This window comes from Harpegnathos saltator, unplaced genomic scaffold, assembly GCF_003227715.2.
Source record: "Harpegnathos saltator strain DR-91 unplaced genomic scaffold, Hsal_v8.6 scaffold38, whole genome shotgun sequence".
NCBI classification, from domain to species: domain Eukaryota; kingdom Metazoa; phylum Arthropoda; class Insecta; order Hymenoptera; family Formicidae; genus Harpegnathos; species Harpegnathos saltator.
In genome coordinates this window covers 2,040,021-2,054,646 of record NW_020230183.1, presented here as the reverse complement: position 1 = coordinate 2,054,646, position 14,626 = coordinate 2,040,021, and the positions used below count along the sequence as shown (strand labels likewise).

Sequence of the window (14,626 nt, the reverse complement as noted above, 5' to 3'; positions counted from 1 at the left end):
AAATATATTTATCGATATTACGTATCTATATACGTGAGAGGAGAGAAGCGTATCGCGATTCGATCCCGGCGAATTCCGGCGGGTCCTACACAGGACACCGGAAGCCCTGCCTCGGACTTGCACTCGGCGAGCCTTCCCGAGGAACGCCAACTGGCATGCAGCAACTTTGCAGCAACGTTACGCTCTCTCACTCAACTCAACGCGTAACTGTTGCTGCGCATAGCACGTATTACATTGACACTCAGATTGCTGAATGGAAATCGCTCATATCGCTGAGCAATATTAAAAAATTACAACGTCGACGTAACGCTGCTGTTGGTCAGCGTTCTCCGGCTTAGGTATGCCCTCTCGATCCCGAAAGTGCCGACTTTTCTTCTACCAACGTTGCTTCAGCTTCGAGAATCGAAAAGGCATACCCCGCGCGTCCAGGAGGCAGGGCCCCCCCAGCTCCTGCGCCGCTCGCGTAGTTTCTCAATCGACGACGGACGCCTGGACGATCGGTACCACGGCGCGCAGGAGGGAAAAGGAAGAAAAAAAGACACAGCGGAAGTTAGGCGAAATTAGCGATTTATTAATTATGTTCCCGAGGAACGCGTCTCGCGAGGTTGTAACGTAGATATCTCCCTCTCCCCCAGCCCCTTCTTCTCTCACGCGGCAAAGAGAGAAACGGCGAAGCGGGAGCGAGGGGGAGCTAAATAGTGACGTAACAACTACTGTGTATTTTCTAGCGTTAATCCACTCGAATGTATTGTATATATAAAAGAACAAAAGATAAGAAAACATGCGATACGAGACGGTGTGCATGGAACGGTGTTGTAACACGAATGAGTCTCTCTCTGTCAATTGCAATTGCTTTTTACCATCTCCGAACCATCACTCACCCTGCACTCCTTCCACGAACGTTGTCGGCGATGCGTCTTACCATGTGATTCTTTTGTAAGCGTCGAGTGCAGTGTACAAGGCAATATTGTGACCCGCGTAATGCAACTATATTTAATTAAGGAGCGAAGGAAGCGAGAGATAAGGTGAAAAATAAATTGCATTTCAATGTACAGCGCGTCTCGCGTTCTCCCGCATGTCTCTCACCCGACTCTTGTCTGCGACGAACAAATCCAAAGGAAGCGAGAAAGTGAAAGAAGCAAAGAAATCCCGATTCTTTCTCCCAAGAGAGACTCGCGCGACTAATCGGTCGTTACGTCGAGCGCGCGCTGTGCGAGAAGCGAGGGTGGCGAAGACGCGGGAGACGGGAATTTTAGTTGCGCGAGCGTTCGCTAGATGGCGAGGCGGGTATATCCGCGACGGGGGATTCGCGATATACGCGCACGCATACACACACACACACACACACATACACACATACATTTACAACGGGCAATAATTTATCACGAGTCGTAAAACATGATCGCGTATCTCCGCGAAGTACATTTAAAAATATCGGGGAAGTCATGTCTCTTGAGAAACGATAAAAGTGTCACGGCAAAAGTGGCGTTTGTAAAAGCGCGAGAGCGGCGGCCGGCACGAAAATGCGATATCCTCGACACGCGTGCGGACTCCCGCACATAATCCGTCAGCGAGATCCTTGCGGTGGATCGCGCGAGGGATCGTTGACTCGAGTCGCTTCGTGATCGGTACACACTTGACGTCATGAAAAACTTTCTCTTCGCATCGAACTCGGTCAATGGCGCGCATTATTCAACGAGATTCGACGGCGAGATTGTGTTTGCCAGCGCGTCGGCTGCGTATCGGGATTGGCAGGTCCAGCGTGACTCACGCGGCTCTCAATATTCCGCAATACGCATATCGCGTTATATACACACATACATAATATGTATATATACACCATATACATACATATACAGGGTGTAAACGAGTAAGTGATCCAAATATATGTGTATTTATATGTATACATATATATATATACACACACACACATATATATATATGTGCGTATGTGTGTGTAATTATGTATACGTATGCGTATATATATATATACACACACACATATTACATACATATATAATTAGTCCGTAGCGCACACAAATGAAAATGGCCAATCCACGATGCATAAGACCGACGCGGAAGGCGCGCGCGTGTCCATGAATCCGTCGCCGATTACGAAACTCGTCTTATCTTATCGAGGCGTTCTTTTCCCTCTCACAGCTTCGAATGATACTCCAGGGCCCAGGTCTTTCGTACTATCAGGTCGTTGCTCACGAGAGGCTGCAGCGCGTCGGTATCTGAAACGGAAATAAAAACGAATGCATGTCGCGCCCGCGAAAGGTCGTTCGTGTGCCCGCGGTATTTGATCATAGGCTCATCACACACACACACACACACACACACGCGCGCGCGCACGCACGCACACGCAAGCAACAAGCAAATTGACCAGCCGCAGTCGATTTGTTATCTTTACGATCCAGGAATAATTGACTGCGCTCGGTCAATTCGCTCAACGCTCACGTTTTCGGGTGCCATTACGCCTTGGACCTGTATTAATAGTTGACACATAAAACTCGTCCCGCGCGACGTATGTTCATATTTCAATTGAGAGCTAGATCTGAATTCTTTCCAGTTGAATCATACACGCGACGCAGTATACGTGTACAATCGCGATTCAATCGAGAAGTTCACATCGAACCCCGAGTTCAAGTCTGAGTATCTCATATGAGGCAAGTTACGACTGGTTGAGCCTTGTGCGCGCCTTCTCGTGAAGACAAAATTCGAGAGTTATATTTGAGATCACCTTGAGCTCGCTTCAGTACGGACCGTTTTCTACCGATCGGATCGTCTACCGATAAGGCACCCGAAGACAAACTTGAGACGGTCTTAGGTACATCTTAGTTCATCTATCTGAGCACCTGAGCGGCCTAAGAGCCACTTTCATCAAGCTTGCAGGATTCCAACCACGTAGTTCAGTTGCCGGGAGAAGAAAGAGGAAATGAGGAGCAAAGCAGCAAGCGCAGTTGGAATCTCGCGAGGTGACTAAGACGGTTGCTTTGATCGGAGCCTGTGTTAAAAGTGAGGTCCCAGGTCCACTATGGTGTTTCACGCCGCGACGCCGACGTATCTTCCCCGGCGGCCGTGTCGCCGATACGACACGGCTCGCGACGCGACGGCGGCGCGAAAGACTTCGGCTCTCGCGCAGCGTCTCCACGCCGCGTCCAAATTGTACAGTCGTTAGATCGTCAGAGTCAATTGAGATTTGTTTACTGACTGTCAGTGAGCAAGTATTGCCGCAGGGGCTTGCTCAGCACGGCCGCCGGCACGGACAGGCTCATCCGCTGGAAGTGCACGCTGTTGTCGCAGGACTGTACGTTGCAGGCGATCATTCCCAGCATTTTGCCGGTCGTCCGGCTGATTATCGGGCCGCCGCTGAAGCCACCCTGGATGCAACAGGTCGTTATGAGCATGCAGTCCAACGATTTGGCGACCACTCCGCTGCTTACGGTCGGCCGGGTGGACAGGAAGAATGCGAATCCCACGGCGATCACCGGCTCGCCTGCGGACACACGCCACGTCTACTCATGCGGGGGTGCTGGGTGCAACCAAGTTGCGAGTGGGGGCGAGTCTTCTCGTTTGCAATTATCGGAGGTGCTTTGACACACCTGAGTAATCGAGGATTGAGTTGGTGAAGCGGAAGCTTTCGTCGCGCTCACCTCAGCGAAACGGAGAAAACGGAATTACTCGATTTCGCAAGCTTGGTAGTTTCGTGAATAAAATGACCGACGTGTGTCTGATGGGAATGTCCAGTTTTACCTCGAAACTGTCTCTCCGCGAGAGTACTTGATGGACAAGTGACGAATCTTTTACCAGTTTTCTTATTTTTATAAGCGAGGGTTTCACGGCGGGGAGAGACGACGAATCCCTCGCAAAGATTCGCGTCGCCAAGATGGCGGAGCAAGCGCCGAGCGTTCCGTCGTCCAGCTACCCGGCGAACAATTGGACGATTCGAGCAATCGGCCTCGCGCGATGACGCAGATGACATTTCCAAAAAGTTTCGCGTTGTCGACACGGTCAATATAAAAGCGTCTCTCTCTCTCTCTCTCTCTCTCTCTCTGTCTCACGGCGTGGGCGGTAATAGGCTCCTATTGCGATCGCGCGAATGACTCAAACGACTCCATGTGCGCTTCTAAGTTGGAAGTAAGCAGACCAAATATCAATTTCACCCCTAGCGACGATCAATTGACCCAATTTCTCGCAATTATAAGTTATTTCTGCCCCAATGGAAGAAGGTCAATGTCCCGCGCGGCAGGCGCCAACAAACCGCTCGACACGACGCCGCCGCCGCCGCCGCCGCCGCCGCCGCCGCCGCCGCCGCCGCCGTCGCCGCCGTCGATGGACGTGCCGCTAATTTTTTTCTCATTGCGAGAAAGCTACGGAAATGAGCTTCAATGTGCCGCGCCAGCAATTCCCGGACGATAACAATTTCAAGCGATGGGGCTTGTTACGCGACCGCCGCGTGCGAAAGCCGCGCGAAGCTCCGCGATTTCACGTCGGCCTCCAACGCGGCCAAGACGACTCTATCTGATCTCTCGCACGGAGAAATGACTTTTCCGCGATAGCCCCGCGGCAGTCGCGGCGGAATGAGCCGAGCAATTGTCAAATTAAAGTGAGTTCAGTCGGTCAGCGCGATATGCAAACACTGAGAGGCAAACAAGCGTCACCGTTGGATCTCGAATTTCATTATCGATGGACCAACGTGAGATAACTTTAACCCTTTACCTCCTGAATTAATTCACCTAAGGCCTTATTAGATTTTTGTGTAATTAAATAGCTCTCGGCGTGTTACAAGCATGAGGAACGGGAAAATAAATTTTATAACGATTTAATGACTTAATTTCAAGATGGTGCTTGTGAATTACGACAGGAAAGCGGGCTAAGACACAGGAAAGAAAATCCAAAACACATGAGCGGTATTTTGAAGTATCAGTGTGTCAGGATATAAATGATTGACACGCGCCACAATGACCGCGTCGTTATCGTCTTCCGACCGTGTGCGTCTTTTTCTGACTATTGACACACTCGCTCCGGGAAATCAGCATTTCCTCTGGACGCGCAGTTTCTCGCCGGGGAATCGTGCAATTACATTGAAATTAATGCAACGTGTATCATCTTCGCGGAGGAATTTTCCTGCTCTCGCTTAAAGAGGTAAAGAAGTAAGCGGAGCTACCGCTGACGGCGGATGCGCGCTTTCGCTCCCGTCGTGCGTTCGCTTCTGCGAATAATCGACGAGTAATAAATCAACGACGCGCACGATTGGAAATATTCCGATAACTCGCTTGCGGGGGGGGAGGGGCGCTAGCGCGATTCGCGGATTTTTATCGCGCGCGTACGATAACGTACGATGACGTTACCTTGCGCGATCGGAGCGTCCGAGAGCTGTACGGGTTCCAACGAAGGATCCAACTCGCTCGGATCCACCTTCAGTACAGCGACGTCGTAAGGCAACGCTTTCGGGTTATTGAATAGTAGCTTGGTCGGCACGCGTGAATATTGTCCCTCTTTAAACACGATGATCGCTATTTCCTTCTTCGACGCCTGTCGCAGAGATGAGAATTCGCTGTGAGCAATTCCCGTGACCTCGAGGCGCCTCAGACATCGCACAGTGGTCAAAAAGGCTCTCTCGGTGGACGAATTAGTCTGGACCGCGTAATTGTTAATTGATTTTTTATTAACCTTTATAATTGTTAATAATCTTTTTCTTTAATTTGCTCGTTATGAATTGCTCTACAACTTTGTCGATTCACTTGTTTAAGGTAGAGCTTCAAATCAAAATGGCGGACTCAAAATAGTTATCAAAATATAGAAACTATAAGAAATTATCTGAAGAAGTCCAGGAGGCACGGAATAAAGATTTTAAGATGTACCGTACAAGTCACAGCAGAAAATCTTCAAGAACCGATACAAACGAAGATATATTGCATTCCTTATTTCTTTCATCGGATCCTTATATAACTAGCTTTCGACAAGTTGTAAGGAAGGTTCATAAACCTTTTCATCCAGAGGCTGAAGAAATGTTGGAAGACCGTACGAATGTGCTACATTAAATTATACACACACACACACACACATACGAAGAGCAGAGAGGGTTTGGAGTCTCTAAATACTGTGAGAGTGTCGAACCACGAAGTCCTTATCTCTGCCTGTGCGACACACACACATACACACATTTTAATTTCTCGCCACTTCAGAGAATTTGAAATGTTTTAAGATTTTCTGATATCTTTATATTATCGGTGCATACAGATCACGTTTTTGCTCACATATTAGTACATATTATTTGTTAAAATATTCAAAATTTGAAGCTAAATTTTGAAATCGCTAATGTGTGAGCAAAGACGTTATCTAAATGCACTGATAATATGAAGATATAAGAAAGTCGTAAAACATTTCCGATCGTTTCAGATCCTCTTAAGTGGCAAGAAATTAAAATTTTGACGTCAGATATTAGTAATCAGGGACTCCTAAAACACATATATATTTTTTTCCGATGCAAGAATATCTAATATCTTGTAGTTTCTATATTTTGATAACCATTTTGAGCCCGCTATATTGATCTGAAGCTCTGCTTTAAAAAAGTGAATGGACAAAGTTGTAGAGCAATTCGTAACGAGCAAATTAAAACAAAAATTATTAGAATCGATTAACAATTACACGGTCCAGACTAATTTGTCCACCGAGAGAGCCTTTTTGACCGCTGTGCGTCGCTCGCTTCTTCAAATTTAACGAACGCAAGGCGTTGACTTCACTTGCGCTGCTGACTTCGCCTTGAGCTTTCATTTCTACCTGTCTGATGCCTTTTTCCCTATTTTCCTTGCATTTCTAACGCGTCCCTAAAAGAATGAGTTCGATTGAACTTTACCTCTTCGATGACGTGCGAGCATGTCACGAATATTCCAGCGTCCTTGTCCACGAGGATGCCTGTGCCTTTGCTGGACCCGCAGGTAACCATCACCACGCCCCTGTCAGACGCTGTTTTTTCAGCAAGAAGAAATAGGAAAATTTTAGAAACGGATAGGAGCTTGGGAAGTGACGCAGGACAGCGTTACGAACCATTTGCCTTGTCGTGGAGTATGGGAAGCTTCGCTGGAGACAGAGAACGATAATTCGGCAAAATCGCGGACAAACACGGCGCGAGATTGGCGGCGAAGGTGTAATGCACCCACTCGTCGCGACACCAGACCATCGTCACGATCACCATCCCGATGAGAGTTCTGCTTCCGCTGGCAACAGTAATATTTCAGCATTAAGGAAGCTCGAGATACGACCGTCTCGATCGCAAAGGAAATCCATCCAACGACCACATGGCACTCGCGATTTGTGGCATTTTGTGTGGTCGCTCGAGATCGCCAAGATCGCTATTTTGTGGTCATTTGGAGGAGATCCCTTCACAATCGTTTCTCTTTATCGTTATAAATACTTCTATTTAATATTTCTTCATAAGTGTCGGCCGCCGGCAGAATGAAGTCACGTATGCGTGACACAGCGGGGGTCAACAAAGTGTTGGAATAATTCATTTATTAAAAAAAAGAAAATCGCCTTAGCGTTGAAATTTTCCTTCTTATGACGCAGCCCATATTCAGTTCAGCGTGTTATCTCTTCACTCGTGACGCGGAGAATTAAATATAAGAATGATAAGAAAGAAATTAAATCTCACACTGAGAGAAAACTATATATGATATTTGGAACTGTAATGATATAGTAACTAAATTATAGTCCGAAATATCATATTTATAGTAAGTATCACCATAATGTCAGTGATAATTACGCATATAAGCATAGTATATAACCAAGCATATAATATTTTTACTAAAAATTATAGTAAATTAAACTAAGATTATTCTATGGATGGAAATATAAAATGGTAGGTAAAAGTAACTCTTTTATATAGTCAATATTACCAGAATATTTGCTAAATGATGACAGATTTAACTATATGAATATCAAATCTCATTTATATCTCTATATTCGTGAATGAGAAATTACCGTGTATGTGGTGAAAGTAAACTTAAACAATTATTTAAGATAATCATTGACTATATATTTGTGTTTATTCTACTATATTTTGCAGGTTCCCACGAACTATAAAAATATGATGATGACGCCAAGATTAACTGTAAAATACACTGAGATTATAGTTAATTCAGCTATATTCTTCTATCAGCGCAGCAAGTACGAATGCAATCATCCGGTCGGAACTCGGCTACAGGCCGAGTGTGAGAATCAGCAACGAGTAAGGAGTAGCGCGCGCGGCCGCATTGCTGATCCCAGAGTCGCCGATCATAATTACCTATCCGGCGAAACGACGTAGACAGGACCCCCCTCGCTCTTCGGGAACACGTAGGCGTCCGTCATGATAATGCCGCCGACGACGTTGCTGACGACGCCCCGCGCTACCGAGTCGATGAGCCAGACATTGCCGAACGGCGACGAGACGATTTCCACGGTCGCGCCCCGGCTGAAGGCCCGCGAGGAGACCTGCAGCTGCAGGTAGCGCAGAGCTCGCTTGGCCGTCGGGACGTCCGCGAGCGGCTGGTCAGAGTCGACGCGGATCAGCAGGAAGAGCTGCCGCTGCGGCTTACGCGACTGTAACAGCTCGCGCTGGTGGAAGCTCCATGTATTGAAGAACATGTGGAAGGTCTGCCTGAGCAGCGGGCATATCCAGGCGAACACGAGCTTGCCTCGGTGCTGTTTGACGTCGCCGTTTTGCTGGCGCAGCACCAAGAACTCAAACTGTCCCGCGAGCTCCTCGGGCACGCTCGTCAGCTGCCCCGGCACTATGCCTTCGACGAACCTGGAGATCGCATCGGACGTCCTGATGACCGGCTCCAGCACTGTGCCGTGCGTCAGCACCCAATCCCGGGAGATCGAAATCGCCGAGCTCTTCGGGCAGGACGCCGAGTATTCCGACGACGTGTGGAGCACAAGCGCGCTGCCCGTCCATGCGTCCGTGAGAGAGTCGCGCATCTTGCACTGTCGATGATGCTCTCTCGCTCTCGCTCTCGCTCTCGCTCTCGCTTTCTCTCTCTCTCTCTCTCTCTCTCTCTCTCTCTCTCTCTCTCTCTCTCTCTCTCTCTCTCTTGCGTGTATAGCAAAAAGGTCCCTCCGATTATCCGCTCGTCCCCCGACTTCTGGAAAGAAAGGGAGGAAGATCACAAGGTAAATACACCGCGATAATGCGGTCCCTTCAGAGAGATCCTTCACGCTCGCCGCCGGCTAATTTTCGCCCGACGAGATGGCAGACTTTGACGGCTCGCTCAGACCGTGTCTGAAGACAGGAACATCTTTCTTGTACGCGAAACCATAAATTCACTTTTATGTGGTTTTATAGTGTCGTGCGGTTCACATGGTTCCTGTGACAGTCTTACCTTTCCTTTTACACTTTTATTAATATACGCTTTATAGGCTTGTATAAACGTATAGCCATAATAAGAAATAATACTTTTCTAAATACATAGTTATAAGTATAAGTTTAAGTAATAATAGTTATAATAGTTATAAAGTAATAAAAGTTATAATGGTAGATAAACAATAAGTATACTGTTATAAATATATACAGTTGTGTAAATACTCGTACTTTATGGCCTTTATAATTTTGTGATATATGTACTTTAGGATCGTATTCTTTTACGGTTTCCTCTATATAATTTATATATTTTACACAGTTCTTTAATAATAACAGTCGAGGTGGCGGGCAGACTGCGAGTATTTCTCGACAACGCGACGACCACTGGAGCACAGAATAAAGTCGCGCACACTCGGCGGCGGCTGCCGTTAGCCGATAGAAAAACGAGAGCGACGAAGAACTCAACGCGAACGCGTTTCATCCTCAGGGGTGAATATCTCTATGCGCGCGTCTGAAATCTCTGCTGCACCGAATGAATAACATTTTATCGCGATGAGGAATCCGCATTCGCGGACGATTGCGGGGCGGCGCGTAAAATTGTGGAAGGAAAACCGATCGATTCGTTGCGGATCGTGATGGAATCCTGGCTGGTGGAAAGTCCGCTTTACAGCGTCGCCTTCTCCCCCTCCCCCTCGCCAGATCCGTCGGCAATTACGTCGTTAAGAGCGTTGACGCGCCGACGATGACGTGTAATAAAGCAAATTCCCTGCCCGATCCCTGTCCGCCCCCGTCCGGTCGCGGCCGCACAACGTCACGCGCGAAGGCGCGCGCGGTGTCGCACCTGTTACACCCAGAGCAACAGAGCGCGTTTCGCAAGGCGGTAAATATTGAGCGATCAAACATCGCGGGACACTCTTTCCCTCTCCCTCTTCGTCCCTCCCCCCCTCTCTCTCTCTCTCTCTCTCTCTCTTTCGCGGAGCGCAGCTGCCTCATTCGTCGCGCAATTCAACGGTGAAAGGGTTAATTGTCGCGAGCGCAGCACCGTGAAATCGCGGCGCTCGCGCGATAAGAAGGGCCCTGCCGCGCGCAAGGAGGGGAAAGGACCGAGGGAGGCAGGAGGAGGGGAGCAAAAAATGAAAAAAGCACACACACACACGCACGCACGCACGCACGCACGCACGCACGCACGTCCATGAGGCCGCCGCAGTCACCGTCGCGTAATCGTGAGTCACCGTGCGGTTGAGCAAAGAGAAAACGAGATTAGAAATGGAAGAGAGCCGAGGAGCCGAGAGAGTGACCTGCGTTCGTTCGTTCGTTCGTTCGTTCGTTCGTTCGTTCGTTCGTTCGTTCGTCCGTCTGTCCCGGCCGCCCCCCGAGAGCTAGAGTATCCCCCTGTAAACACCATGCGATTACGGCCGCATACCTGAACGATAACATAAGCGGCTGGAAAAAAGCGGCGGGCCCCCAGCGCGCGACCCTTCTCCGGCCTCCCTCCTCCGGAGCTTCCTTCGAATATCGTTCGTTCGTTCGTTCGCTCGAGGAATATCTTCCCGCAGGAGGAAGTCACTAGCTGCGACACGGCTCACCTCAGCTCCTCTCTCTCTCTCTCTCTCTCTGTTCTCCCTCTTTCTCTTTTTCGGTCACGATCACGTCTCGGCCGTTCGATCGGATATCGCGCGACGTCCTTCCTCCGCCGCGTTCGCTGTCGACCATCACCCGCCGCCTATCTCAGCATGTTACTCTCGCGGCGGACGAGTCTCTCAGAAGCGGTCTCTCTCGAACGACGCGTTTTCCGCTGGAAACTGCAACCTGGCCGGGCGCAATTCGCTGCACTCCTCCATCCGGGCACTCCACTCGCGGCCTCGCGGATCGCACGCGCAAAACTACTTCCGGCCGGCGCGATCTTTCGACAGCCGACGCCGCGTTAAAGGAGCAGCCGTTGGCACACCTTGATGCGCGCCAATCAGCAGCTCCGATCAGCATTCGATCACACGAGCAGGACGAACACGACTCGTGTCCTGTGCGCGAGCGAGCGAGCGAGCGAGCGAGCGAGCGCTTTTGCAATGTTTACGCGGCGGGGATTCGGCAAGCCTATCGCTTGTTTTTCTAGCGCTCGCTTTTGCTTGATCGGCCTGGCTCGGCTTTTGGACGACATTTCTTATCACGTGAGACGAGGCCCAATCGAGCGAAGCCTGATCGTCGCTCGTGATAGACACGCGGCTCGCCGATGAGACGTGCCTCGAGAGACTTTGGCGGTCACGAACGCTCGCTCTTTTTCAAAGTCACTCGTGTTATTGATCACGCTCTTGCGTTCACAAAGTAAATGAACAATTAGACGAACGCTGCCGCGCCTCGGAGTATTTCAGGATTGCTCGTCGAGAGGGCGAGCGCGTCTCACAAGTCGGCCAGAAATCGCGCGCCGAGCAAAGTGGAGCACCGTGTCCCAGGAGAGTTCTCGCAGGATAATAAAAAAAGGAGGGAGAAAAAGCGCTGAAAATAGTCGTGACTCAGCAGCCACCGCGACATGTGCTCGATGATAAAGGAGAAGAGAAACAGGAAAGGCTAAGAGAGAGAGAGAGAGAGAGAGAGAGGGGAGGAGAGGAGAGAGAGACCGAGAGCGCGAAAACCGAGCGCAGAGTCCACGACGCAGGACGAAGGAGAGCGCGCGTGCAATACGTCAGATTTTTGCAGCGGCGCGTGACGTATTAGAAGGTCTGCTTTTCCTGGAACAGTGGACGCTGCTACGCAGTAGCGAACTGGTTTGACGGCACGTGTCACAAAAATGAGGAAAAAGCAACCCGGGGGGAGGGAGGAGGCGGATGGGGCGCGCGGGGTTCGAGAATAAACGCGAGAGCTCGCCGCTCGAGACGGGAGAACGTTTCCAAACGTTCACGACGAGATGATGATACATAATGCGTCTATGGAATATATATGTATATACTCGGCCGTAGAAGAAACGTGCCGATTATGGACCTTTTAGATGGCGTTGAAACGATCCTCTACGGAGGTTAAACACGCACACACGCTCGCTCGCTCGCTCGCAGCGCGTGCGTGCGTAGGTCTGTGCGTGCGAACTGAGTCATGTGCTATTCTAGAGCCAAATTGTACGCCTGGAACCACGTGTTTTTGCCTATCCCGACCCGAGAGTGGTATAATAGTCGGCCTGAGGTTATTCAGGTAACAAAACGGACGCGAAAATCTCAAGGTGACGCTCGACACATCGGACTCCGTAAATAGAGAGAGAGAGAGAGAGAGAGAGAGAGAGAGACTCCATCAAAGGCCCGTTGAAAATGTGATCTTTATTGCGCCCGGCGAAGCGTTCTAACATCGCGACTGATTTATGTGATGTATGTGCGTGCGTCGATGTCTGCCTCGGTAGTCAGCGTTGCGCGTCAAGCTTGAAATTCGCGCGGGGACCGCGCGAAGAGTCTTAGAATTCCCCCCCCCCACCCCACCCCGAGCACAACACTGCAGGAGTCTCTCTTGATTAAATAACGAAATATCAAATGTCTCTCCTCCGTCGACGGTAGAATATCGGTTGTACACATATATCTATTAAGTTATATATTTAGAGGTTTTTAGTCAGGACAATGTCAGGAAGTGTTCGTCGTATTTATATGAAATAAGACAGAGGAAGGAATGACCCAGTTTCGAAGGATCGCGACCACGTCTGCGAGTAAAACAAACAACGTCGACTCGGCATCCTCGCAGGACATTTAACGAGGACGCGCAGAATGTTCCTCTCGATACCCGAAATTACCACGAGGATCGAACAGAGGAGTTGACAAATTTGAAGATTTCTACGTGGCACGCAAACCGAGGAGAAGAATGAGCATCGACCCTTTCTCTCTTTCCGCATGCTGCCGGAAGTAATCGTCATTACGCTCCTCGTGTGTCCCGCGTCTTTTCGCAGGTGCCGCGCGTCCTCGTTTCGTTCTCGCTGAAACGCTAAAACGGTGTTGCGCGCAAATATTTGAGGACGTTAACCGGATTCTCGCTCGCTCGCCGGGATTCACGGTCTCCCCTTCGAATCCGCGCGTTTCCTCCCGATCGACTTCTGTGTTCTCTTCTTCTTGCTTCCTCCCCCCCCCTCTCTCTCTCTCTCTCTCTTTCTCTCGCTCTCTCTCTCTCTCTCTCTCTCGGCCGACAATGATGGCCGTGCGACCGCTTGCCAGCTTGCCGGGCGATCTTCAATGAAGATTGCCGCGACTACCCGGCCCTCTCTCGTGTTTCTTCTTCTTCTTCTCTTCTGCCGCGTCGCGTATTAACCGCTCGTATATACGAGATGCGCACACGCGAGCGTACGTGAAATTGCATCGTCCGCGTACAACGACGACGCAATGCTCGTTGCGCGAACCGCAGCTTGCGCACGGAGAAGGGACAGTAAATATACGAATATTAAATGACTCAACGAAGAAACGGGAAACGGCTGACTGAGCAGCATAACCGAACAAATTCCCTTTCCTCACAATCTGTTTATTAACATACTTTATTGGACACTTGACGAGGTCTGAAGGAGCCGAAGGAGCGGGAAAGAAGTCGTAAAAGCAAAGCTAGAGCGGCTGCTTGGCCAGCGTTCTCCGATAGACTCAACCCTCCCCCCTTCGCCCCGATTCGGCATGAAATAACGAGCAGAAGAGCACTCGTTTACAGAGTGAGACAGGATGGGGGGAAGGAAGTGCAAAAGGGGTCTTGTCTTTTTCTTCAGCCCTCTAAATGATTTTAAATTGAAGTATTTTCCCGCCGTTTTATGTTTTTATGAGGTTGGTTATTGAATCTCCTGAAACGCCATTCACTGGCGCGCATAATCTTTCGCATCTTTCCATTTACTGGAATTCGTATCAAATACAGTGTCGAATATAAAGTTTTTCGTATTTATTTTTAAGGTTGTGTGCACATGGATCATGATATATGGCGTTTTGGAAAGTTCAATCAGGCAACTTTACGAAATCGCCAACGGCGGGAAAATATTTTGCCGAGCCGGGGGGGGGGCATTTGCCACACATACTACGGCCCTGATGCTAGAGGCCGCCTCGAAGGTCGAAGGCCCGCTATGTTTTGATAGTGTTGATTGTTTGGTTTCTCTCGCTCAACGATTGTGCGCGTTATTGACTGGCAGATGTTGACTGTGCCGAAAGCGGCGAATGTTTTGGAAATTTCGCGCGGTGCTTTCGCGACTGAGAGTCATCATCGGGCCGGCGAGAGCGAGAGGCGCATCTCGACGCCGCGAGCTCTCTTGTCGTTGTCTCATAACCTTATATAGCACTTCGAGTGTCGGAA

The 14,626-nt window shown here is 49.5% G+C and overlaps 1 protein-coding gene across 4 annotated transcripts; it reads right to left on the bottom strand.

The window, feature by feature from the left end:
* Window positions 1-548: 548 nt before the first annotated feature.
* Window positions 549-11,366, bottom strand: LOC105181972 (peroxisomal leader peptide-processing protease). Of its 4 annotated transcripts, none has more exons than XM_025300639.1 (7): window positions 10,770-11,364; window positions 8,291-9,131; window positions 7,054-7,223; window positions 6,863-6,972; window positions 5,355-5,538; window positions 3,215-3,499; window positions 549-2,237 (listed from the first exon to the last, which is right to left on the bottom strand). In XM_025300639.1, the coding sequence occupies exons 2-7, from the start codon at window positions 8,965-8,967 to the stop codon at window positions 2,155-2,157; spliced, it is 1,509 nt and encodes a 502-aa protein (XP_025156424.1). In that variant the 5' UTR covers window positions 8,968-9,131; window positions 10,770-11,364; the 3' UTR covers window positions 549-2,154. The 4 variants fall into 4 exon arrangements, with proteins under 4 accessions (XP_025156424.1, XP_025156425.1, XP_011137374.1 ...); XM_025300640.1 differs by having other exon boundaries at window positions 10,933-11,364; XM_011139072.3 differs by having other exon boundaries at window positions 5,355-5,534; window positions 6,862-6,972; window positions 10,770-11,363.
* Window positions 11,367-14,626: the final 3,260 nt, after the last annotated feature.

Bases quoted from the DNA above. Each gene is read 5' to 3' on its own strand.
- LOC105181972 (XM_025300639.1), bottom strand. From the start codon at position 8,967: ATGCGCGACTCTCTCACGGACGCATGGACGGGCAGCGCGCTTGTGCTC. The intron at 6,973-7,053 runs GTTCGTAACGCT...CTGAAAAAACAG, and splicing joins ACTCCACGACAAGGCAAATG to CGTCTGACAGGGGCGTGGTG. The intron at 2,238-3,214 runs GTCAGTAAACAA...TTTCCGTTTCAG, and splicing joins GCAATACTTGCTCACTGACA to ATACCGACGCGCTGCAGCCT.